General features: G+C 37.6%; 1 protein-coding gene across 2 annotated transcripts in view; it reads left to right on the forward strand.

Moving 5' to 3' along the window:
• Positions 1–27,308, forward strand: part of LOC124158979 (diuretic hormone receptor-like) — a 532,792-nt gene that overhangs the window by 479,345 nt on the left and 26,139 nt on the right. For both annotated transcript variants that reach the window (XM_046534429.1, XM_046534430.1), the window contains exons 9-10: positions 12,300–12,440; positions 16,518–16,703. In XM_046534429.1, the coding sequence (XP_046390385.1) occupies positions 12,300–12,440; positions 16,518–16,703 (327 nt within the window). The remainder of the gene's footprint in view (positions 1–12,299; positions 12,441–16,517; positions 16,704–27,308) is intronic.

Raw genomic sequence — 27,308 nt, forward strand, 5'->3', positions numbered from 1 at the left:
CTTACTAATAACTGGATTTGGTCACGATCAAAAATGATACATGTGTGTCATTTAAACATTCCGAAATGCTATACGCATGAGTAACAAAGGTAATTATCTCGCACGCAGCTCGCAAAATTGGATGTTTGAGCAGCGAAAACACCGCATGAGGCAGTGATGAGGAAGCCCCTTTGAAATGTATGCACCTATCACTCCAAATTGACTGTTTATGCAAACAAGTCCGAGCGTTTTCACGCACATTAACTATGCCAAGCAGGACTGTGCAACAACACAATTATGGGCTCGGATATGAAACAGCATGTCACTCATGGTATCGGAACGTCTCGTCTCGAAAAAAACAACTACAACTTTCTCAGAGGCTGGATTATTTCCACAGATAATTAAGAGTAAAATAAAATCTGTTTAACGGAGTGCCCCCAGAGAAAAAAGTAGGCGCCATGCACTTGACGCAAAGACAAAGGGAATCACTAATTTTGGTTTTTAATAAAATTTGATTGGATATCACTTACATCCACAGTCGAGATAACTGAATAACGAAGAGATATTCTTATATTGTAACGCAAGGCTGGTTTAATGTCCAATTTGATATAAATCAGCAATACCTTAAGCACAGATAACTTTCACCCTATCTTAATAACATATTAGTTTACCTCACATTTAGTCTGTATTTTTATTAGTTTCAGTAATGGCTACTTACTACTAGTCAGATGCAGTATCATAATTTTCACGTATTATATGTTTTTTTTTAGCCATTGATGAAGAAGTAAATATGTTAGATGGGATCAACGTTCTAGTCTATGCTTTAAAGCATGACAGTTTTCAGCAATATTTACAGCCAATTAAAATACATTGAATGGCATTTTTTCTGCGCCTTCATATCACGATATGAGAGAAAATTTGTCATGTGACTTTTTCCACATTTTACCTCACGAAATTCTACTCAGTAAAGCCGAAAAATTAGCAGAGATACGGTACGTTCGAATTTTTAAAACTTTAACTTTACCATATGTCGCTGAGAACCTTCATATCCCGGAAGCAGTGACTCAATAGATAACCCCAAGAATGAGTCTGGGACCATTACACTAATGCTGCAGGCCCATTTGCCAAGCATGCACGGCTAGTTAAACCATATTAGGGGTAACTCAAGACTGGATTGTAACGACCAAGAGGTCCCGGAAGGTTTCCTCGCTGGACCCAATAAATCTCAAAACGACTTCGTATCGTTACGAAAGCTCACTCGTACATAACCCTAGGAAGGTTCTTTCAAGAGGCCGTACCATCCAAAGTTGAGCTCTATAGACGACATGTGGGTTTCACGATGAGTTTCGACGGCCAAGACGCCACACCAAGTGGATATGATACTCGTAACATAATATCACGTGCTGCCTACACAAGAAAATACTGACGTGTAGGCAAGTATTACTCATGTAATCAATTCCATCTTAATTAGAAACTGTAATTACAAACACAAGAAGGAAGAAACATTCAAGTATTCACCTTCAACGTGAAATCATGTCGTCCTGAGAATGAAGCGCGTTGTAGTTAGGATATAAGCCATTAACTGGCATTACGCCAAAGGAAGATATTGATGGTCCTTCGGCTAAGGCCAAAAATATGCTAATACTGACAGGTTGAATTCTTAAATTATTACATATAACGTGGTGACGTTTTTATTCTTATTAGCTTTTAAATTAGTTATTAAATTAAAAACACCAGGCAACTTCACCTACGTTGCCTTGGTAATTGTTTAAAATGGGAGAATACAACTTATAACAGTTCATGCACTATTCAAGAAGGCAGCAAATATTAATAAAATGTGGAAAAAATGTGTTGGCGCCGAGAGAAACCATCAATGCTCACGCATCTATAGAAGAAAAAAAAATTAGTGGAAATTTCTGCATTCAGCTGGACTCTAAGCCGACTTGCACCATTCTACACCAATGCCCTCTGACATTCACCTTATCCGCAGCGTTAGGTACCCAGTCCACTCCGACAACAAATAGTCTATGAATAAAGGCAGCCTTAAATCAAAATTTAGACAGTGAGCCTGAAAGATAGAGCCATATTTTCACTTACTTCCCACGCCCGTGCCGTGGTGAATTTGATTAACTAATTGGCCTACCTCATACATCACGAAATAATATTTTTTTAATCCCACAAGCAAGGCCGCAGAGTAGGGCTAAGATTACACTGCAGATCATATCTCCACAGTGAATACACAAATTCTGCTTAGAGTATAATTATAGCTTACGTATTTAACCTAAAACTTTACTTAAAAATTACTCATCCTCTTCAGTAAGGTTATTTCATTAGTAGGATTTTTAGTTCTTCCAATGCCTAAATTTAGAATATATTAGTTATTTAAAGGAATATTTACCATAAATCCATGAAGGCTTTTCACATTATCATTATTCTTTCAGTCACAGGAAGGTTACCAAGGTCGCCTAAAATCTTCCAGCATACCTCTCCTGAAATGTATCTCATCAAAGGGCAGCAATGCTCACTATAGTGGCAAATATTAGTAGCATCACATACTAGAAAAACAGCCAAACAAAAGATATATAAAATGATGAAAATAAATTCAAATGAAACTGGTCCAATAAAAATTATCATACATCCAATACGGGTATGTACTCAAGTAAGTTCCTACCCTCTAACTTTATTTTCCGAATCGATACGGATTATAACGCAAAGTTAGTTCAACTCTGCGTCTTCCTACCCCCTTAAATGGAATTTCAATGAATAAACATTATCACGAAGATAAAAAAATATGTAGAAGAAGAGTAATGGCTTATCGTGGACCTGAAAAGGTAGGAAAGAAAAAAACAATGGAATATACGACATGCAAAAAGTGGAGGGAGATAAGCAAGAGTGTATCCGACAATTCTAACCCACCAAATTGATTGTGACAGAAAATTTGAGTATTTACAAAAAAAAAGTATTTGAAAATTACGCGGAATCCCGAAAAAGTCAACAAAACCGTATCATTAGCCATTGCCCTGCACCTGAATAGTTGAGATGGGATTTTTTTGTCGATACACTCTCTTCTTCATTGTCACACCACACATTTACCATCCGCAATTACTTTAATAGCAACTTGCGCGAAAATATTCACTTACTCGATGAGTTTTCCGCTATGTTTTTGGTAGTCACATTTTCATATTTCTTCCAGTGGTTTCCCAATAAAAACCGCCAAGATTCTTAGGCCACCCGGCATTTGAATAATTGGAAAGGGGTCATAACAATTGAATGTTACGTAAAAAGTACCCTTCCATGATCCGTTTCATTTACTTCCAAGTAAATCAACCTCATTATGAGAGAATAAATGGACCGATTATGCTATCTCCCATGCTTGGAGCTTCATTCCAAACAAACTACTCCAGTCAAATACGCTTCATATATGCTCAATCTCCAACGATCTATAGTCATCCGCTCAACCAATTCTTCATCACAACTTTCACTTATCTCTTTCTTCACTTCCATTCTTGTTTTCACATTGACCATCATACATGAATGAATCAAATTATCTGGGGAACGTCAGGAGGGAGCCGTCGAAGGGGATGGTTACGGTCATCTTGACACCCCTATTCCTGCTGCCCATGAAGTCCATTTACCTAGATTACTGTTCCACACACAATGGCCTCAAGGAATAGTAAACGAGAAGTTTTAACCCATGATGGCTTGAAGGTAATTTTTGACGCGGCATTGTTGACTTATTTACAAGATATTCATATTCTATTAACGACTTATCGGCTTTAAAGGGTACGTCCAACACCGGGATCAGTGTAAGATGTACCAAAGAACATATGCTATTCCACCAAAAGCGTTAGACTTTAATTTTTAATTTAATTCGGACACACACTTGCGACGATCCCTACCTTCGCTGCGGTCTGTTATCGTCGGACTTCCAGCGATGCCCAAACCTGAAGTAAAGGAAAACAGAGTCATTCATTCAAAAATTAACAAAGAAAAAGATTAGCGCAAGCATAGGGATTAGCTGGATTAAATGACAACGTGCTACATTAAGTTGAAAAGAAGCATACCGATAACACAATTTCGGTACTTGACCCTTTGGTTGTTTAGACTAATTAGGAGGGTAGAGATTACTCCAGAGTCCTCGGACTAAGGCGTGTGGTCTTCCCACATTCATGTAAGGGGTACCAATTTCTCTGACTTCGAGGATTTTTGTTAAAGGGGATCCAAAAGCCCCAGGCTTTCAACTCCATGCCTTTTTAAGAGCAGTCAAGCGCTCTATCCATTAGGATACCAAGTTCGCCAATTCATTTCAAGGCTTTGAGATGATCTTTAATATCAAGGAGGAAGAAATGGTTAATTTCAATAAATGAATATTTTTAACTCAACATTTATACTTTAAATACACCTATACTAGTTTCCATTAAGGTTGTCTATCAATTAATAGCCCGGTCAAATTAGCCCAAAAAATAGGGGTACCCTTGCATAAATTGCCAACAAGCTGAAAATTCTCATGAACCTCAAAGATACCACTCTCATGAAATCCTGAAAAGTCCCCATCGATCCCGTGTGTGCAAAAAATTATATTCAAGGTCAAAGGTCACAAAAATGAGTTTTTTGCATTTTTTGGCCAAACGGTTAGTTTTATGTAATATAATAATAGTAAAAAACCTTTTAAATAATAATGAATAATGTTCCAATAATGTTCGGAGAACGCAACAATATAGTCAAACATATTACGGAGAGTACAGCTCCAGCCTACATTCGAAAGGCTTTTTCTCAGAAACGGTAAATCTAAGAGAAAAAATAGAAATAACAATTTTATAGATAGTTTTCTGATCTACAATTTTGATCTGAGCAATTTTTATCATAAAACTAACCGTTTGGCCAAAAAATGCAAAAAACTCATTTTTGTGACATTTGACCTTGAATAAAATTTTTTGCACACACGGGATCGATGGGGACTTTTCAGGATTTCATGAGAGAGGTATCCTTGAGGTTCATGAGAATTTTCAGGTTGTTGGCAATTTATGCAAGGGTCAATGTCTATTTTGAACGGGCTATAAGTAGGCAAACGAAAATAACTTTCACTAGTCGACAACCAGAGTTCCATATGTAACTTGAGGCACATTTCAAGGGAATATTATTTAAACCCTGTTTTGAATATACGCGGAAGGGCTCAGTCCTGATCAATACCACTAGCCTATTAGACTAATCTACATCACGTGAATCAATCTAGTGAAATTGAAAAAATAGAAGCAAGCAATAAAAAATACTCTACTGGCGAAATTGATACATAAAGCTGTGGCTGCGAGCACTAAACTTCTACTCTATTCCTTTTGCCTGAAACAATAACGTCGACTGGGAAAACAAGAGAGAGATATTTATATTAAGCGAGTCCATGAAAATAAAATACACAAATATATTAAAGACTACGTTTTCAAGGATGAAGTACATTATATCACGAGTATGATACCCCCGATTTAAAAAAACAGCAATGGCAAGAACATTTACCACAAACTTCTTTAAAATTTTCCGATTGGGAAATATGGTTTTTTAAGTCAAAAAACTGACATAGTTAACGAGGATTTCTTTACGAAATTAATTGTTACGCAAGATTCACGTAATATTTTTTTCGTTAATAAATTACGTCCGATTTCACGGTAGTAATTACGAAAAAATATGTTTTCTCACCTTTTCCATGAATGCCCTGAAATTGCATTGCCAAAGGATGGAATTAGGACCCTCTGCGTCACATGCCCTCGAAGATACTTCATCATCCTCTTCATCTCTTCTCCCATCATCCCCTCACTTCTTCAAAGGCACAAATACACACAAACGCTTCCACTAAAACATAACTCATGCACACGGAAACACAAGCACAGGAAAGAGAAAAACTTCACACGCGAGACACGATCACTAAATATGAAATTCACTTCTCACGCCTGTCTACTACATCTTCAAACAAGTCTTCTTTCTCTCTTCGTTTTCTGCGTCCATGTTCCAATGGTGTCATTACCTTTGATGCATTCCTCTAACAGATCTTCGTGCACTGGAAATAGAAAAAGATGATAGGGCTATGGGTCAGTATTGTTTTATCTCAGGTTTCCCTCAGCATTTTTGGGATAACATCTCAGGCTTTAAGGCTGAGGCACCGTCCTTATTATTTGAAGCAACAGTAAGAGCCCAACAAGAGATCTAGCGAAACTTTTGGATCAACAAACACATATGCGGCCGCAACCTTATAGCCTGATATGCAAATGTCAGAACTTACTGGCAACCTAAGTAAAATAGACAAGGCAATGGTACTATAAATATGATTGCCTGGCTGAACAATCCGTAAAATAAATCTTGGCTTGTTTTGGATTTAAAGGAGAGATCCAATGAATGAATGCACTTGATGGGTAATTTAGAGAATGGTTAGGATGATACGGATGAGAGAAAACCAGCGACATCGTATAATAATAATAATAGATGCCTTTATTCGGGTGAGGTTGATAACTAAATAGTCCCCTCTTCTACCTAACCCCTCGTTAGCGTCGATGCAAACATATTTAAAACGGTAAATAAAAGTTTAAAATACAAAAATATACAATACACCCTATTAGTGAAATTTCAAGCAACAAGTATATGTGAAAATTTCGTTAGCTTAGGCCTGCTCTTAAGAGAACGTATCAATTCCTCTCGACCTATGGAGTTTTGTCTTTTTTCGCGACGAATAACTCATAAAAATCTTACTTCGTCATCTTTAAATTGTCTTTTGTGCCAATAGTTACTCATGCAAAACTTAATTTTTCATTTTGAAATTCCTGGGACAAATAGAGAGAGCATGAAATCGTTTCAGGCTTGAAGTGGTGGAAATACGGTGATTTAAATATAGACAACAAATGGTAATTTTTACACTTTAATATATAAGTACAATACCAACCAATCATGGTTTCGACACCTTGAAAATGATGTAGTATCGAAACCATGGTCGGGAGTGAAGTTATATATTAAAGTGTATAGATTACCATTTGTTGTCTATATTTGAAATCATGGACACACAGTAGATTTCTGTCTACATTTGACTGTACCTCAATTATAATAATTTTAAATCTGAGAAAATACTGATATTTTTTTAACTCGAGATACAGGAGAGGTCTACTATATGCACCCTGCAAGGTTCACGATGATTTCATGAGTGCTTAGCAAACAATATGTCGCGGAAGAAGACCGTCAAGCAGAAGGGATGCATCGTTTATGCGAAAGATGCAAAGGGGACCACGGCTAAACTTATAATGCGAAATACAGAATACAAAACACACGGAGTTGGATGTAGAAGACAAAGAAGACATCGAATGCCTTGGACATAAATTCGACAGATAACACTCTCTAGTTGAACATTTCCGCGCAGTTTCGGGGGATTTCGGATTTACCTGGATTAGCTGTATCTCTCTTCCGTTTTTCACCACTTTCTCAGCTTTAGTTGTCAAAATTTGAGCAAGTAGATCGTGAAAATTGTCGGGAGGCTATTTTTTTTTAATATGCACCCTAGAGCGCACACGGCGAATTTTTGTTTTAATTTGTAATTGTAAAAGTGTAATTAGGTAAATGTACTTGACATAGCAAAGTAAAAGCTAATTTCAAATTTTTAATAACATTATAAATAATCGCAGCGCATAACTCCGCTAGATCCATATATAAGGCCAAGAATAGAAATTGAAAAATTATAACAGGCCAAATTTTAAAAAAATAGGATTTACATTCGGATTCCCTTCACTCTGTATTATGAATGACTTTCCGACGGAAATTCACTTAACATGAAATCTCCCCGCAGTTAATAATAAGTGGCAGAGAGCTGGAATTAACTAATTGACTTAATTTTGAACACATCACAAACGATTATAGCGCTAATTATACAGCTTCCAACGCAAGCAGAAAATTGGAATGGAAGTCAATAAAAACATTCATTACGTAACATTATGGGTATTGTCACTAATAGGATTTTAAGGAGAGATTAGTTCTCATCATAAAAGCATACGTTAGTGAACAACAGAGCGACATTCATGGGGTAAATGTGTACTTTGGTAATGCTAAAAATAACTTCAGTTCAATATCTGTCACCATTAAAGCCTCATTCCCAGCACGGCAGTCGGTCAATGCATATTTTTGAGATAAAAAACGTTGGTACTCATTAGACCAGGGGTTCCCAAACTTTTTTGTACCACGCCCCCCCACCCCCACCTACACTTATCCCCCCCCCCCCACTACACTTATCAGATTTCCATTTTGCAATACCCTATTTCCACGGTGCCATACATACCAACTCCTACTGGTACAAGTTCTTGTACTCGTACAAGTATGTGCCTACTTGATACGGTGAGTAGGTAGATTTTTTTGTTCACTGTTGAATGCGGTAACGCAGAATGGAAAGATTCAATAATTGTACGTATGATGAAAATTAAAACAAGTATTACATGAAAAACGAATATAATTACCTGTAACCTTCTTTGATAAAGTTTACAACTTTATTGAAACTTTACAAAAACAATTATGAAAACTTAGAAAGACTTTATTTCAAAGATATGAGGAAATATTTTTTGTAATTTTTTTATTTATTTCATTTGGGTGTCACGCCCCCCCTGGAATTTCTCCACGCCCGCGCACCCCAGTTTGGGAACCCCTGCATTAGATAATGAACTCTCAAATTGGAAATTATTTTAATGCAATTACTGCTGAATATATTAGGGCGTAGCCACACTTTCTACACCAAAAATGTACATCGTTTCTATGAGACAAGCATGATTCCTACATTTTTGCCGCAAAACGAAGTATTACTTTTAAGAATGCCTAAGTACCTGTATAAACGTGCCTGTAAATATTTGTAAGCACTGGCAATTCTCTCAACGATTCACGGTTTCGGGTTAACATAAAGTGGCGCAAACTGCCAGGCCTAAATTAACCATCGTGTCCATGAATGTAGCTATGTGACATTAAAACCTCTATAGAGACAAATTGTTTTATGTAGATTAATTTTATATAGATTATTTCATATAAATAATAGTCGTTTAAAGATAAATGATTTTGTGATCCGAAAGGAATATCATGAATGAATGATATTTTATATTCCTTCGCCTTATAAAATAATTTATCTTTATAAAGCATTTACTTTCTACAGATAAATGACTATATTTAAGTAATATGATAATAAGATTTTTTTACAAAGCGGATGAGGATTTTTTTAATAACTTAAAGTTAATACTTTAATGAGTGAATAGAAGTTGCTCTAAACTACTGACAGGAAAAATAAGTGCTTGGTATGTAATACATATGAAAGAAATTGATTTATTACATTTACACACCGAAGATTAAGTTACTAAAAAGTGTTTAAAGCGGGATGTCACTTTTTACGAAGCCAAGACGAGTAATACGCGTTAGAAACATTAGAACCGGTGGAAAAGATTGGCTATGAAATAGACGATTTGAAAATGGGAAGTATTGCTAGGCATGGTCTGCGAAGGGAGGAAATAATCCAGTAGAGGGAAGGAGAAGACGACAGTAAACAATATCAGGGCACAACGATTAGTATGGGGATGTATAAATTGAAATCTGTTATAAAAAATCGTCAGTGAGCTAAATTAAGAAAGAAGAATATACTTTACGGATAAGGGGAAGAGAGGCAGGCTGTTTACATGTAAAACACTCGCTTGGATACTATGACTTTAATGAAATCCCCGCATCATCATCAGTAGAATACTAGATTCAATATTTTATTTAAAATATGTAAAATAATGTTCACTCGCAACAAAAGTTTTCATTTTTCAACGATTTTTTTTTCAGATTTCTGGAGTGTGATATCTCTTATTTTACAACTATCACTACCCATAGCAAAGTAATTACTTTTTCCACGAGTTCAATTAGATAATTTTTATTAATTACACATTAAGTCTTTTATCTCTTTCATGAAACGAATCCTTTATCCTCTTAAGCTATTTATGCTCTGAAAAGTACCAGAAAGCAGAAAGCTCTAATTTTACTAATTCCCTTTAATCACATAAAAGGTAGCCTAATTTGGACTTAATTCAATATGCTTCTCCTTTGAACTTTTGAAATTAACTCAATACGGTAGGCACCAATCGCATTAAAAGATGCATTTTAGCTCTCACCTATTTTAACTCACAAAATTAAAAATGGCAGACCTCATAACCCCGTGTGACCATTGATATAATTATCACACCAGGGCGTTTCAGACCAGGAAGACGCTAAATCCGCCCACTCATCAGATATTAGACAATCTGACCACTATTTCCAAGGTGAATGGCGGAGATTTCCTTTGATCTCACTAACGTGCGAGAAACTCATTGATTATTCATGCCCTTTGATGCCAGGGAGTAGCCCTTGCTGTACTCCGACAAGTAACCTTGTAAGGGGCCATTTACTGCCGCGTATAAGGCTTAAAGAGGCTACCTCCACAGAATCCCATCTGTTATTTTCCCCCCCTTTCTGCTCTTTTCCCACAAACGTTGCTCCCTGTGACCCTAATCTTCAACAAAACCGTGTTTATCTTTACCCGCCATCATATTCCACTTAGCTCAGGTACCAGGGAAACTTTTTGTCAACCCATACTCCCACCCAAACCTCTTTATCAGTATCTGACTTTTCTGCTGCTAAACAACTAGTTGTCAGAGTTTTCTTTATGCCCTGTGACTAGCTTTGGCTCATATTTCATCCCACTTAATACACCTAAATATTTCTTGCCTCATAAGTTCAACCGATTCAGGCGTGATATAGTGGAAGTTCGACATATTGAACTGAAAGGTATACGCGCTTTTCCACAATCATTTAATGCGTACGACGCGTTTCGGCCCACAGAGTCTGGTACTAGTACATCTGGTACTATGTATTATTATTGTGATAATTATTATAAAATTATTGCGGAAAAGTGCAACTACCTTTCATTGCAATATTTCTTTCCCCGCCCGTTGAACATCATACTCCCATATTTCTTTTGACTTTTGAATATTATTTTTTATTAACGCCCATATTAGCTTTCCGAAATATGCTTCCAGCTATTATCCTTCGAGGAAATACATGGAGCAGGTGATGATTGATCTTCGATCATGTAAAATAGATGAATTAGTAGGACAAAATGTTGGTATCACAACAACCCTGTATCACAACTTTTTCGTAAGAACTCCTGAGGAGCACTATTAATTCCATTTTTCGAGTGTACGTCTGCGTGCATAATATTTAACTCGACGTTTCGTTCCTCCTGCTGGGAGCGTCATCAGGAGACTGAAGATGTGACTGAAGATAGAGACTGACGAAACGTCGAGTTAAATATTAAGCACGCAGATGTACACCCGAAAAATAGACTAATAGTGCATCTAATCGCTACAGAAACCTTAAAAAACCAAAATTCCTGAGGGGCTTTCCCAGGTCTACTAGCACCACGCGCCTCATGAGTCGCGCTGTGCATGCACTATCCTTATAAAAAGTGTGACTTTAGTGGTTCGGGATAATTTTGAGACTAAATGCCTAAATGGTTGAGTGAATAACGGATCATATCTCCTAACGCATATGATCGAGGCAATTGGCGAGAAAGAACGTCAATGTGACAAAATTAGCTGATAGGAGAATCAAGCGAAGAGCTTCCTCCAACCAATTTTAAGGTTACGGACCAAGTCTGATGGCTCATTTATTTACTCTATTATTCCTTTGTCTCCTGTTTTTGCTTTCATTACATGTAGAGTTTTTAACTGCAATTGCTTTCTCATCGTGGATTGCCAAATATTTGACAAAACACTTTTCTTTCTGCAATCTTCCGTGTCTTTAATTAATAAACCTGCTCAAACCAGGATTGCATAATTCATATTCAAACGCCTAATTCATCATTCTCTTTAAATTATTCACGTAACATATTCCTCAGTTGAGATCATTTACCTGCATTTGACCTTTATAATTTGATTGGTGAGTTTTTTTAAATTTGATTTAAATAATAAATTTTCAAATCGAGCAATCACTTAGTCGTTTAAATATAATGGTAACTGAAATAATAAAAAATAGACATCCATTTATGACCATTTCTCAAGAGAGTAAAAGCTCTGTCAATCTAATGAGCATTTACATAACCGCATTTAAGTCATACAACATATTTGCTGAAGCACAGAAAATTTATGAGATACATTAATGTTATCACTTGAGGTAAGTATAAAGGACTTTAATATACAAATGCAATCGTAGAACTGGCAAAGTGGAACGTTTAACAAACAAGGGATGGGGATTCGGTGCTTGACAGACGGCATGGCTCAATGAATCATTTCTATCTCTCTCTGTATCAACAGGTTTCCTCCGTGTATTCGACGGCTGACTCCCTCATGCCTCACTGCCCGTGGATGAGTCCGCACAGCTTCGACTGGATCCACCAGGCCCCCGTCATCGGCCTGCTGTGCGTGAACGCAGTCTTCCTCGTCATGATCATGTGGGTGAGTTGACTTCCTTGGAGGAGCCAGCGCATTCGCTTGGCACTCGAGTGCTTTCACACGCACTGAGAAACCTATTCTCCCACACCCAAAATCCTCCTCTTGCGACTACACGTTGCTCCCCTCCCCCGGCTATTAATTTCATCCATCAATTCCCCTTCATGATCCCCATACAAGAGAGTAAATTATGATTCCATCTTCTATATTATTTCTACTGTATAGATACCTCAACTTATACGCAACCAAACTCTACAAATGAGGTACCAAAATGCACAGAATTTATCAGAAAACATGCGACGGCATATCTTACTTCCTAAATATTCCTATTGTTTCCTAAAATTGGTTTTTAAATAATTAAAAAAAACTGTAAATATTCCTGACGTTAACGGCGAACAAACTGATACATTTGTCCATTTGCTATTATATCTCGCATTCTTTAAATAACTTTTATCAAAATGCGGCTGATTCCACATTCAAGTCCCCTGTTGATACGTAAGTATGAGTCATCATGTGCGTTTAACAGAGGATAGTGTAATTACTTCCAATGTTGTGTTTAAAGAGGTCCTCTGACCTCAATTTGTACATGAACATTCCAATTAAATTTGTACATAAGACCCTGCCTTTTTTTCTACATTTTAAAATTAGAAATGCGCCTATCCCTCTGTGGACCTGCATTGAAAAGAGCGGGGGAAGCCCGCTGGGAGCGGGCGCAGCACGCTCGTAATCTATTATTATCCAAAAATATTTATTTAAGTAGTATGGTATGCATAGTAATCAACGTAAGTACAATACAAAAAAGCGTGGACTAAAGAACTGCGGTAAGATGCGAGGGAATATGCTCGCGGTGATTGCTCCGAATGCGGTAAGGCCTCTCTCTGATTATGATGCTGCCGTTTCCCTCCACGACGAGCAAATTCTCTCGTATCTTACCGCAGTTCTTCTCAGTCCACGCTTTTTTATAGTGTACGTTGCTTAAAATGCATGCCATGTTTGCAAGACAAGTTTAATGGTTGTTTTACTGAACAATGGCCACGATTTACCTTCGGTTCCTGTTGGATATGCCACTGTTTTAAAGGAAATCCACATTCCAGAGTTTTGTGGCAGCTCTTTATACCACCTCCTAAACACCCTCCTATACCACTGGTATACCCCCCTTCCACTCTTATGTTTTATGTTATATTAATCCCTTACAAAATAGGGGGGGTGATCAGATCATCCCGTAAAAACTTTTCCATTAGCTACCATATCATGTGTCATAAAAAACGAAGAAAAATGGTTATTTTAATGTTTTTTTGTTTTTTTTTCAATTTTCACCCCCTATATCTTTTCAACCCCAGTGAAGTTTGTCTCTCTCTCTTGACCCTGATAGCCTTAAAACATCAGTTTTTTTTCAATCAGAAGCAGATAACATTAGTAAAAGTCCCTTGAAAAGCGATAAGTTTAGAAAAGGGATTGTTTTCCCCAATTTAGGGGTTGCGTGAAAATGGAGGGTGATAGAAAAAAACGGAGGTCATTTTCGGATTCAGCGACCCAAAATTAGCCAGAAACACCCTAAATTGTAGCGGGGCATTTTTTTAACTATTTTTTTGCAAAACAGTTTTATAAAAAGGAGTTCTCATGTATTCAAGAAGTTTAAACCAAACCAAATAACCCTGACCAGGACCAGAACTATGGCGGGGATGGGTACGTGATCCGGGGGGACGATTGCAGGGAGTGGTAAAATTTGAAAATTTTATTTTAAAAAAAGTCAGCTAAATTTTTGTAATTAAATTATTTTGAAATAATATTCATTTATACATGATTTAAGAATAATATTGATAAAACTTCTTCATAGCAAGCATGCAGAGTGTAATTTTAGCCACCGCATCTAAAAAGGGAGGTAAAGAGGGGAGAGATCAGGGGAGAGGGGCGGCAAACCGATCCCCAGACAAAACTCCTATTTCCGGCCCTGCCCCAGACTGCTATTTCCCCACCTCTTTACGAGCATAAAGCATCGTTCGAAGGCATATTTCCAATATGAGCGCCAGTAATAAATAGAAATAAAACATTTCTTTAATTTCACCACTGTTAACTGTTCTACTTATCGCAATTTAAAAAAAACTGATGTCTCTGAAGTCCCTTTGAATTGATCAGTTTATTTGTAATTCTTTAATGAAAACGTAAGAAAACCATAACATTAATAATGTGTTATGAGATGAATTTTAGCATTTAAGTTTTCACTGCACATACTTTGTGGAGCATCCCTATACCTAGGAGAAATACCATTCCTCCACCACGCATGTTCATCAAACATGAGTTTTTGTAACAGGATGAAGAGTAAAAATTAATTATACATAACTCTCTGACTGCCACTTGGGGGTAGTATAGCACCCCGTCAATCAAATAAAAACGCAAGATATTGTTATACACAAAATATTTTAAGGATTGTCAATTGATAATTAGTTAACTAATAAACGTTCATATTTCACACTTATTAATTAGGCAATAGAACCTTTCCCGTTCTGCATCAAATATTTAAGTGACAATTTGACACAAGAGCCATCAAAAATAATAAGCTAAATGATATCATGACACCCCGGAAAAAAAACAACTAACGAGGTTGCACCTTTTTTTCGACGATATCATTTCTTCGGTGTTGTTTTCGCGCAAATTAATCTTCCAATTGATGTATTTCGGTATTTTTTCTCAAAAATACTATTTCTGATTATCCTAACATCCATCCGGTGGATTGAACTAAAACCCCAATTCGCTCTAAACCAAGTGTTTAACTATGTTCACTTCCAATTTCATCACGCAGTCCCGGTCATAAAACTCTCTTCTCTGCCGCAATCATCCGCAGGAGGAGAGTGGTCTAAATTCAGCGCAATTTCACGTGGGATAGAGACCAAATGAGCACTTGAGGTTTTGCGAGAGCAAAAAAAAATGGGAGGTTAGTTTACGACAAGCGTCAAACTGAACGTCAACGATTACCCCTACTCCTGCATTAAGTGGAGATGTACTGGAGTTGCTTCCACGCTACAACTGACGTCAACCCGCGATTCGTCTGCCTGTAAGTTTCACTAACCCAAACTATCCCGTTGCACATCCATAGCAGACTATATCACGTGTTCCTGGTGGTTTTCGGGTATTGCTGTGTAGAAAACATTTTAACTCGACGTTTCACTCCTCCTACTGGGAGCGTTATCAAGAGAATTGCCATTTAAAAAACCAATAAACCAATAAAGGTCGAGTTAAAATGTTTTCTACACAGCAATACCCGAAAACCACCAGCAACATAGATAAAAGAAGCTGTGAAAGTCTTCAGACGAAAATTATATCACGTGTTATTGCCTTCCTAATTTCTATTTCCACAAGCATCGCACGGGATACAAAAGTCTACTCGCCAATTAAGATTGGAGACATTACTAGAGCTGCTAGGATTATTTTTAAGTGAGCAACAGATGCATAGCTTTCAATGTCAAGTATTCTGGTGGTGTCCACTCCACCATCACGAATTTCCATGTAATTTTGTGCCTAGGGACAGGCATGTGCTCTTTGATGATAAGCAAATTATTACTCTCATTTATTTAAAATTTTGCTGAGACATCGCCATTTCCTGTCCCATGCCGTAGACTTCCACAGAGTGGTCATTGAAATAAATATGTTCTAATATTTGTCAAAAGCTCTACCTTTCGTCTGCAAGACTGAGTAATCTTTTACCATTCCAAAATAATCATGCTGCGTATTTTTTTCTTTTTCTACCTCTTTACAACGATAACATAAAACCACCGCGACCAATAATTCTTCTCCATGTCCGGCTTACATCATCCATAGCTCAGTATTGACCGAAGCGATACACGATGAGTCCCAGGTTATCCAAGAAGAGCACCACTTACCGTAACCCGTTAAATTATAACCACCTTTTCTTTAACTTAACACGACAGTCCGATTCGGGGTTTTCTTCATTTTCCTCTCAAATCATAGTGATTTTCAGGAAAAAATCTTACAAACTTTCCACTTGGAGGTTACCACTCAATTCTAGAGAACAATAAGCTGCGAAATCGATTCTTGACAACTAAATCATTCTCTTCTCTTCTCCAGGTTCTCATAACTAAGCTCCGCTCGGCCAACAACGCTGAAACGCAACAGTACAGAAAAGCAACCAAGGCCCTGTTGGTGCTCATCCCACTCCTGGGGATAACTTACATCCTGGTCATCGCTGGACCAACACACGGTCTGTCAGCAAGGGTATACGCAAGCATCAGGGCACTTTTACTCTCAACCCAGGTGAGTAGAGATTGGAATGTCAGTTCATTTCGATGATTCGAAAATCCAAGAGATATTACGTTGCTCGCAATGAACTATGAGAGCTAAATCATTAATGTACTGAACCTTATCCACGAATCCAAATTTTTCGTGAATAAACCTAATCCATGAATTCGGACAAACGCGTGAAAAATATCATGCTAATTCGGGAGATTAGCAATATTTCCGGATTCGGATCTCTTAATAATGGAATAATTTTTCCCACTACACCTGACACTAACCTGACATCAAATACTCTCACGGTAGAAAACTTCTTCCATGGCCCTGAATACTTTTAAATGCATTTATTTTTCGTTTATTCTTCCGGAATCTTTGAATTCGGGCGGACTTCGGAGAAATATTTATGTGTAATTGGTTCCAAAAAAAAACATAAATAAAATAAATTGTTAACATTTCTTAATTCCAGAGTTAAATCGTTAAATATGTCTTGAAAATCTTATGGTTCATTTTAGTTATAAACCACTGACATCAGCATGCAATCCTCAACAATTTAAGTGTGACTTTCATCAGCCAAGTGGAGAATCAATATTTCCGTGTGTCTAATAAAATCCCAAAATCAACGCTCGAGTTTTTCAAGCATACTAATCGCTGACTTGAAACGATTTAGCTTTGTATGCGAGCTTAATCTGTGGCAAATTAATATTTTTTAAGGAAAACTGCGGCTCAATTCATTTAGTTATTTTGAATGAATCGTTTTCGCAATACACATCTCTACAAAGAAAACCTACTTTCCTTCGCGGAAAATGTGTATCTCCTTATAAATAACCACTACCACGATATTGAGTTACAGGCAACCAATTTCCTATCCGATACCCAGAAAATAGAAGCTTGTAAGGCATTACGAGGTAACAAACGATAGCAGCTGAATAATGAGAATCCACACATAAAAAAGATAACACAAGTCGCTAAAATCTCTGCGTGATAAGGTATTCTTTCACAAATGAGTCGTTAATACTACCAGAAAAAAATCATTAAGGCCCCAAAGATCCGGTTTCAGGCTACAGCGGTGGCTGGCAATGTTCTACGAAATCCCAACTTCCGCCTTAGTACTCAGTGTGAGTCCCGAAAAAACAAGGACTGGAAATGTGAGAATTTCTTTTTTCTTAGTTGCATCCTAGAAAAAAATCAACGCTTAGACGGCAGACAAGGGCCTTCACCTTTTGCCGAGACTCATGCACCGTGGATATTTTTCACGGAAGTAGATGTTTTACTTTGGATTTCTGGCGTTTCCAGGCAGTCCCGTTAGTTCAAAACAGATCAACAGTTCAGATCGTAAGTCAAATCAACGGGAAAAATTCAGAATTCTGCATCTCAAATAGCATAACAAACCAAATTACATAAAAGGTCAGTTTGAAGAGCAATAAATGGAGGCGATTGTAAGCCTAGAATTTAATTTTTTATATTAATTAAGAAAGACAAATGGCTGCGAGAAACTCCAAGGTTTCAGCTGTTGGAAGTAATGAAATGAGTGTAAATACTTTAATTAAGTGGAAGAGGCAACTCGATAAAACACAACAGGAATTAAAATTTGAATGTACACAGCTACAAGATCCTACGTCTTTAGGAAGACCTTTCTGATTTTATTTCAAAGGGGGGCTATGTAAGGTGGATTCATTTTTGTTCGATTTTCATACAATAAAGGCTGAACAATAAATTGAAAATACAGGACGCCAAATTCAAATCCTTATGCAAGACCACTAGATTACCTTCCCATAAGTCTAATAATGTTTTACATATTACATCTTAACACTTCTCCCACAGGGAGAAGAACTAGCTAAATTAAGGCCTCAAGCACTGTCTCCCTTAGTGAGCCAGACCGATACATGGCTATGTAGACACAAGCCATCTTCAACAGAGAATAACATTTCTAGTACAAAAAATTCACGTAAGTACTCCTTATTCCACGTAGGGGCACACTTAAACGAACTTAAAAATAAAAAGTTTACCCTAATATCTGATAAGGGAAACACCTCAGTCGTAATGGACAAAGATGATTACTTAGAGGTTGCTGAAAGCACAATCGTGATCGGGCTTTGTTGAAATTCATGAGAACCCTCTAAATAAAGTCGTCATAGATAATAATACCACCATAAATAAACGCGAGAAAAATTTTAATGAGATGCTTTCTCATTTTTTGAAAATCGAGTATCACATGATCCCTCAATTTTACGCTTAAAAAAATAACACTAAGCCAATATTCATTCTCCTACACATAAGCTAGTCCAGTTGCTAACAAGCGCGTAAATATTGATTCAAGTATGAAGAAGCTCGGTTATAACAAAAGGCAGTTCGTGCGACACACAAGCCATCCATACAAGAGAAAAACCTATTTCAGTAATATACTTCCTACAAACTCTATTTGGCATTGAATTTTCTGTGTAGCGGCTCATTCTTGGAACAATGTGATTTGGACTCGTGCATGTAATTTTCCAAAGAACTGCCACCGAAATAGCCGTTTTCCCCTTCCACAGTGTCGTTAATATTTTTTCCTCCATACTGCTTCTCTGCTGTAATGCTCATAAGCCCATTATCCTCTTCCCATGAACTCCAATTCCTGGTATAATTTCCGCCCTACAACTTATATGATTCTGCTCCGTTTCGGTGATAAGTTCCTGACATATGCATGGTAAGCAGGATATTTTAAGAGGACATTCATTCGACTATTTGCGCATGGACTCAGAATGTCTATCAATTATGGGCTTCAACCCTTCGATTGCCAGAAATTAGTGCAAGTTACGATTCAGAAAATATATTGATCAAATAGGGCTTTAAACAGACATAAACTTTCTGTAAAATAACTCGAAACCAATTCTTAAGGTAAAATTTAACTTTCAACTGATATGTCTTATTATGAATAACATCGCTCTGATAATGTCAACTGAGCCAAACGGATCGCTTTATCTCTTGTGGCAATATTGAAGAGACCGATCCATAAAAGGCTACCTATGTACCAAGTTTGAGTCACAGTTACCCAGATGATGTTTTCGACTCCTTATTCCAGGTAACCACACAGGGAATTAAACTCAATTTATAATTTCTGGGTATTATCATACGAGGGTCGTTCAATAAGTCTTTAAAAAGAGGAACAAACAAATTATTTCGGGATTCTTTTATATTTTTCAACTTTATCTCCTTAAAGCTCAATAAATTTTTATTTGCATTTTTCTGGGGAATCTCCTCAAAATAGGCATTATTTTGGGCGATGAACGTCACCTAAAGACTTAAAACTTTGTTTGCCAAGCCATTTCTTCGAGTATTCATGAAGCCAATGAAACTTTGGAATGGATACAACTGATAGGTTAAAAGTGCTGCTCACTGGGAAAAATTAATTTTTGATATCAATAGTGCAATCTCTCGGAAATTCTGAGGACTTCTTAATAAATTTTCACAGTTTGGCTTTACGCAAATTAAAAAATTTCCGAGAGTTCAAAACTTTTTACAAGGATAAGATTCGAAAGAACTAGAGACTCTTAGATTACGCCACGACAGTTCCCGAAGTTAGATTTTTAGAGCACTAACAGCCGAAGTTTTTGGATGTGGAGAAGAAGATATCAATTGGAAATAATTGTATAATTCCACGCCCGTTAAAATTGATAAAGAAAGACGGATAAACAGAGTTGCGGTGACAAAAACTTGATTGAAAAAGATTCTAAAACCTATGCACACATATGCGATGGGTGTGAAATATGCTATTAGATGTGCAATAGGATTGAAAGACGCTAACTGCTGAAAATTTTTGCAAGGGAACTTATCATCTATCAATACGTATATTTGGTATTTATAAAATCTTGATTGCAAACGATATAAAAACCTGTTCACGCATATGGGTGAGAGTGAAATTTACTCTTACATATGCAACAGGGTTGAAAGGCGCTAACTGCTCAAAAAATTTTCAAGGGAATTTAAAATCTATCAATTCGTATATTTAGCATCAACATGAACAAGGCCTTAATGAACGACCCTCGTAACTACTTCACAGCCCCATCTTTCCACCGGCACTTTACCTCTCTTTCATCCCCCGATTCCCCAAACCCCTTGTAACTATAGGAACCGTCCTTTAGCAGGAAGAGGGGGAGAAAGAGGGCCAGAGGCAGGCGTGTACAAGTCTTTCTAATTACCCTCAAAAGGGTTCTCAGAGAGCAAAGGACGTCCGGCAACCCTGACCCAGGATACATTATCCATTCGGGACACTCACAGTCCATCAACGACGAAACGACCTTTGGCTCAACTTTTATCACGTTCGATTGGCGAACCTTTTCGTCACGTTTGAGGGAACTAGGAAGTCTGGGGGACTCCAAAAAAGCGAGGAAGGGGATGAGTTAGTGACGAGAAGTGGAAAGGTTGAGGTGGAAAGAGGGAAGGCTCTGTGGCGGGTTCCCATGGAAGGAAACCTTTGATGATTTATCATATCAAACAAGACGGGGTCGGAGGATGTCGGGTGCTTGTTATTCATATCAGCGAGGTATCTTAACTTGGAGCGATGTCAGGTGCCAATACTGAGGAAGTGAAATGAAAATCACATGAGACAGTGCCGAATTTCAATGACTTGAGACTTAACGCTGGGGTTTGGGGTTAGGTGACATTACGCTCACATTGCCATTGAGTAAGACAGAAGATAACGGGTAGTGCCGGGTAACAATATCATTCTTTGAAAACTGACTTTTCAATCGGGGTCTAAGTAAACTTAGGTCATGATTTCAGGGACGCCGACTTGCAAAAAATATTGGGGGGCCCAAACCGGGGACTTGCCCCGGGAAATTTTCTAAGCAGTGAGTTTTAAGTTTTTTAAGCATTTTAGAAGAGTCATATGATCAACATTAGAACCCTTATAACTCGAATCTCGATATCTGGACACTCCGGGGAAAATTGACAAGCCTGGCACATTTTTTCCTCACGCCCATAACGGATTTTTGAGGGGGCTCGGGCCCCCTCAAGCCCCATGGAGTCGGCGCCTATGCATGATTTCCATAACGGCACAAGTTAGCTACGTAGGAATTTCGGAATAATAATATTTTCATCATTTTGGAGCTCTAGCTTGGATAATATTTGTATGAATGGACATTAAATAAAGTGAGATACCTATTCGTGGGGGAAAAGTTTTGGGCAATAGGTTTCAAGTTTGAGAATCTACAGAGAAATTTGTTCGCTTCAATCATTGCAGAATAGACTAGTGCTATATCAGAATTCACGGCGGCAATTGATATTTGATCGAAGAAATCATTGAGGTTATTACTAGTAACGACTTTCAATCGACACGAAAGAAACCGCCTACCAGGACGCGAGCAACACATCATCAACATTTTTTTCCAATTTTTCCGGCCTCGATGGTAGCAGGGTTAAGTCCTCGCCTGCCAAACAATATGTCACGGTTTCGAGTCACGCCTGGGTAGGTTTCTCCTATCCAGGACATGGTAGTTAGCACACATGTAGTTACTAACATGCTGAAAAACCCCGATGTTTAAGGCCAATATGTGCTGTTTTCGGTGGTATGGGAATAATAAAATAAAAGTAAATTAAAATCAACACATTTTACAAAAGTCAGATCATTAATATAGATAGAAACCGTTGTGAGAAAAATTAATGGTAATTGTATGAAGAGAAATTCGAAAAATATCCAAATATTTATGAGTGAAGTAATGAGACTAGGAAGTGTGCTCGCCAATAGTGGAGAATAAAGAATCATTCGGCCTGAATAGTTAAAGTTACGGTTATCACCAGAGGAGGGAAATCATAAGAGGCCACGTATAGACGGAGACGTGAAAGGTCGTACGTCATGCACGGAGCAGTAGGGAAAGATATCCGCGATGTGACTTATGAAAGAAGCACTCAACGGAATGTAATTGAATGAAGCAAGGAGTGTACTCGCGGAATACGAAAAATAGTTTGCGGAGAAAAAATGACGCGGAAAAGGAATAATAATAATAAAAATATGCTGTTCTCGTGGCACGCCCATCGAGAAGAGCAGTAAACGTGCATTGGGTGCCGTCGGATCGCTGAAAGAGCGGAAACAGAAAAAAGCCGAAGAAAGTCAGCAGAATATGAAGAATACAGGATAAAATAGCAACGAGCTGATTAAACATAAGGCCTAAGGATAGCATCATTCAATTAATCATTCATAGTACCATAGAATACATCGTTCCATCATTTATCATAGACCTATCCTCTCACAATTACTTCCAGGCAAGAAGCTTTTTCTATGCTTACGTTCCCGTCATTGTAATTTTGGTGAATTTACCACCGTTTATGATTTCTCAAACCGTTTAGTTACTACCTGTAAGTACTCATTAGAATTATTAAAATTATTGGATAATCCTTCTCTGCTCTCCTGGACAAGTAGTCCAGGGCTCAGGGTAGGACTCCTTGAGTAGATTAAAAGTTTTACTGAAATTGTAATGAATCGAAATTTAAGTAACAATTTATTTTATTTAAATAAAAAACAGTGAACAAAGGATTCTGTGCCAAAAATTATAATTTTTCATTTGAAAAAATACTTCTAACATCCTTCAGCAACATTATCTTGAAATTATTTTGACTCGAATTTCCGTATAAATGCTTTCTCTCAGCTCACAAATTTGAAAGATACGAGTCGCGAAATTTCCAGCCGTACGGAAACCAAGACAGCACTTATTGGCCACAGCTCTATGTTATCTCTCGGGAAAGACGACGAGAAAGTTACCTTGGCTGCTAAGGAACGACAGCCGAGAGGAAAGACATTGCACAGGCGCTAATCTCCGGGTTGAGGTAACGGCGCGGCGCGCCGCGCCGTTACCTCAACCCGAACCCGCCGCGGCGGCGCGCCATGAGAGGGAGGCACAGGAACATGAGTGACACTGAGAATAGGAACACGCAGGGACCGACCACGGCGGCATGTGGGCTGTCTCGCTCACCATACGAGCGCCGAGTGGATGGCAAAATTAATACAACACGTGCATGTCATAAGGTGATGAGAAAAGGCTATGCAAAAAGAAGAAGTGCACTCTTCCCGTCACCATTTTTAATGACGGGGGAATTCAAGAGAGATCACGAAGGCGAAAAGAGCTCTCAAACTTAACCAAGGAATGACAAATTTGAGTGATTTTTGAAACGTATTCTATATCTACGCCAGCGGGGCTTTTGGGGAGGGACTGAGCTGTCAGTATTGAGGAATCATCATATGGTTACCGCTCAATAGTATGAAATGGAATGCGCCATTAGCATCAGTATATTTGTACTCCGCCTTGTATTTCACCCTTATGTAAAGCACTGCATAGAACAAGTAACTTTGTACGCAGTCACGCGCACGAGAGCAAAAATATACAAGTATTATACAAGAGTGGATTTGAGACGTCAATGCTTTGTTCAGTTAATCAAGTCTCATATTCACCGTGAAAAAATATGGCCTGGTGATGTAGTTGGTATTATACGACTGACTGTCAACCGGGATGTCCAGGTTCGTTTCCCGGTTCAGCCAAATGGTATTTTTATGGAGAATTAAATCCTTGGAGTGTATAAATCCAGTAAAGGTTTCGGCATATTTCACCGTCGCGTAGTTAGGAAACCAGGTGTCGAAAAGTTTCGGTGGATTACCGGTGTCAGGAAAATGAAAATGGTTTATTTCAATGAGGAGATTGCTTATCGACAGCTCACAATCACAAACAAAGAATCACAACATGCTGTGACTTCTACAGGTACTATATTTCGTTGCATCTCGATCTGCATAAATTTAGTTTATAAACTTGATTAAGCTTTACTCTATTTCTGGAACCATGTTTTTCGCTTATTTACTTTCTCTAAATGTTTGGTCTAACAATAAGTTATTCGCTTTAAGAATGTTGATTTGCGTTCAGACTAAAAAAATTAATCTCGTAAGAGACATCTGAAGTTTATCAAGATTCGCATTACTTAAACGTTAAACTCAGATAAGTTTGCAAAATAATAAAAATAAATTTTGCATGAAAGCGTAAGACTAAACTGTGATGTAAGACACCAACAAATTCGAAAAGCAAGTTATGCAGGCATATCAAATACTATTGGTTTATTTTATATTTTGCGCAAGGATTCGATAAATATACGTTAAAAAGCACCACGCCGCTAAGTCTCAATTTCGCATCAAAATGAATTAAGAAATTTCTACGGTTGAGGAAAAAACATCGTATTTTTTACAAAAATTTGCGACTGCCTCACACAAATTACTATCAAAAATATCAACATGGTTTTTCTCGATAATTTTTTTACCGATGACGTAACCGAATAATTACGATTGAAAGACAGCGACTTCTATCAATGCGACAGGCATTCAAACAAGGGATCTGCCAAATCGCCATTATTGAATGACAGCAAATGAATAATAATAAAACTCAATATGATCATTATCAGGTATGCGTCATGAAGGAACTTCAAACCCTTATTTTTCCCAAAGAAAACAACCCTTTATTCCCAGATTCAGGATTTGTGGTCTGCACCGTAAGCCTGCCAGAGGAAATCTGAGGAATAACAAGGCCCGCTCGTTATTTTGCCGAAAAACGGCCGAGACTTTGCTTTGAAACTCAAGGGAGCACATCTGGCGGGAGGGATAAAATAATGTTCCATCAGAGGAAGAATTTTAGTCTTCCTTAAACAACTCTCACATTAAAATGTAACCCTGGGCCATCACATACTAAGGCATGCCTTCTAGTTCCTGTACCAGAAACCTTACAAATCCGCAGGAAATTTTTAATAATTTTCCAATATGTTATCGGGATTTGTCCGGATCGTATTACTTTAAAAATTAACTAATCACATGTATGCCGCAATTTCTCAAAAATAATAGTGTTATTGCTAAAGCACTCGGGCTATAAGGTCAGAATGCATCAGTTTACCAAAATGTGTAAGTGTAAGCGATAAAAATTATTGATTAACCGAAACCCAATATCAGGCAAAGATGATGCCAAAGGCAGGTACAGGAAGAGTTTATTAACACTTAGATATATGCCGGATTTATGTTACGGTGCGACGTTGCTTAGATTATCTTCGTGAAATTTATAAAGCTTTTCCTTAAAAGGAAGGAATTTCACTAAGTGACACCTCAAACTATTGACTTTATAGCAGTAGGTTACTTGCGGTTCATGTGGTCAATTATATGGCATTAGCTCATAATTGTAACAATACCCAACTATAATTTTGATGAAAATTGAGACATTTTGTAAAAGGAACACCTTTGCGTATATAATTTTTTTAAATCTGTTTCCACAATACACATAGGTTGGAGGAAATTAATGGGACCTCCTAAATACATTAAATGGTCGGTGAGTATTAAGGCTACTTTTTTCCACTTTCATGAAATGATTCAATTTCGAACGCCATCACGAGCTAATTATTTCTCCTCTGAGTTATTAGAATGTGTATTTTCACGAACCTCCACGGAAGCTTAGGTTGTACGGCATAAAGCAATGTTGACAGGTTTTCACCGCTTTGTCGACGTTTTACTGAAAATGAGATGAGAGCTCGGAAACAGAAAAACGAGTATCATTAATCCTTTAAACATTGGCCCTGAAAAAAAACACAATAACACAAAGACGCTATTGAAATTCCTTAAACGACAAATCTAAAGGGAATATTTTTTTTAAATCATCACTAACAGAGCCATTTTCTTCCTTGGGACAAGTTCCTTTAACGATCAGATAAAAGAAAGTCGGAATAATAACTTAAAATGAAATCGAGTCGAATGGGGAAATTCTTTGTGAAGGTCAAATACTTCCTAATTCCACAGCTGGATAAAGTCCACTATGAAAATATGTTCAGAAAAAGGAGAAAAATAATAATACTTCCGATGTAATAAATAAGATAATCCCTTATCCCAGTTTAATTTCAACCCTCAACTCAGCATACTACCAATCTCTTGTCATTCAATTAAAATATCATGTTCTCATTCTCCCTTTTCCCCGCTAACATTCGTCCCCCAGTCACAGAATTCTGCTTTCCTCACCACTCTGTCTCTCTTCGACAGCTACTTCCTCTTCCCCTCATCTCCTCCTGACGAAGTTTCCTCTCGATTCCAATGATGCGCTCCACTTCCTAGTTTCCCTTCCTCCACGACCATTGCTCTCTTTCCATGCTCTTTCTCGCCCACCACTGGGAACCTCTAAGCCAATTTTCATCCTTTCGTGTTAGGTCCTATATCGGGCATTACTGTATTACGTAGTTAAAATTTTCTTTCGATGAAACTTTTATTTCAAAAAATTAAAAATCACAAAATACTATAAAAAACTTATCAACTTAATGAGTACCTAACGACTGGAAAGTAATTTGTGTTACACACATATCCTTATCAGACTTACTTGAGGTACTTGTAACATCCATGTCACTATTAAAAACCAACTTTAATTTTCCAAAAACATTTTGTATGTTGACCGACCAAGGTTTGTGTTTATAGTGCCATTAACAAGGTACGATTAATACCATGGCAATGGCATTCGGTGTAATCGAGCGACGGCCATTTGTAGCAGGAGCTTGCGGTCTTAAATCGAAGTCGCTGACATAGCGACTTCGATAATTAATCCATCGCTTCAATGGCAATAAACACACGGTGCTAAAATCATGGTCGGTCAA

The sequence above is a fragment of the Ischnura elegans genome, chromosome 5 (assembly GCF_921293095.1).
Source record: "Ischnura elegans chromosome 5, ioIscEleg1.1, whole genome shotgun sequence".
In the NCBI taxonomy this organism is placed as follows: Eukaryota; Metazoa; Arthropoda; class Insecta; order Odonata; family Coenagrionidae; genus Ischnura; species Ischnura elegans.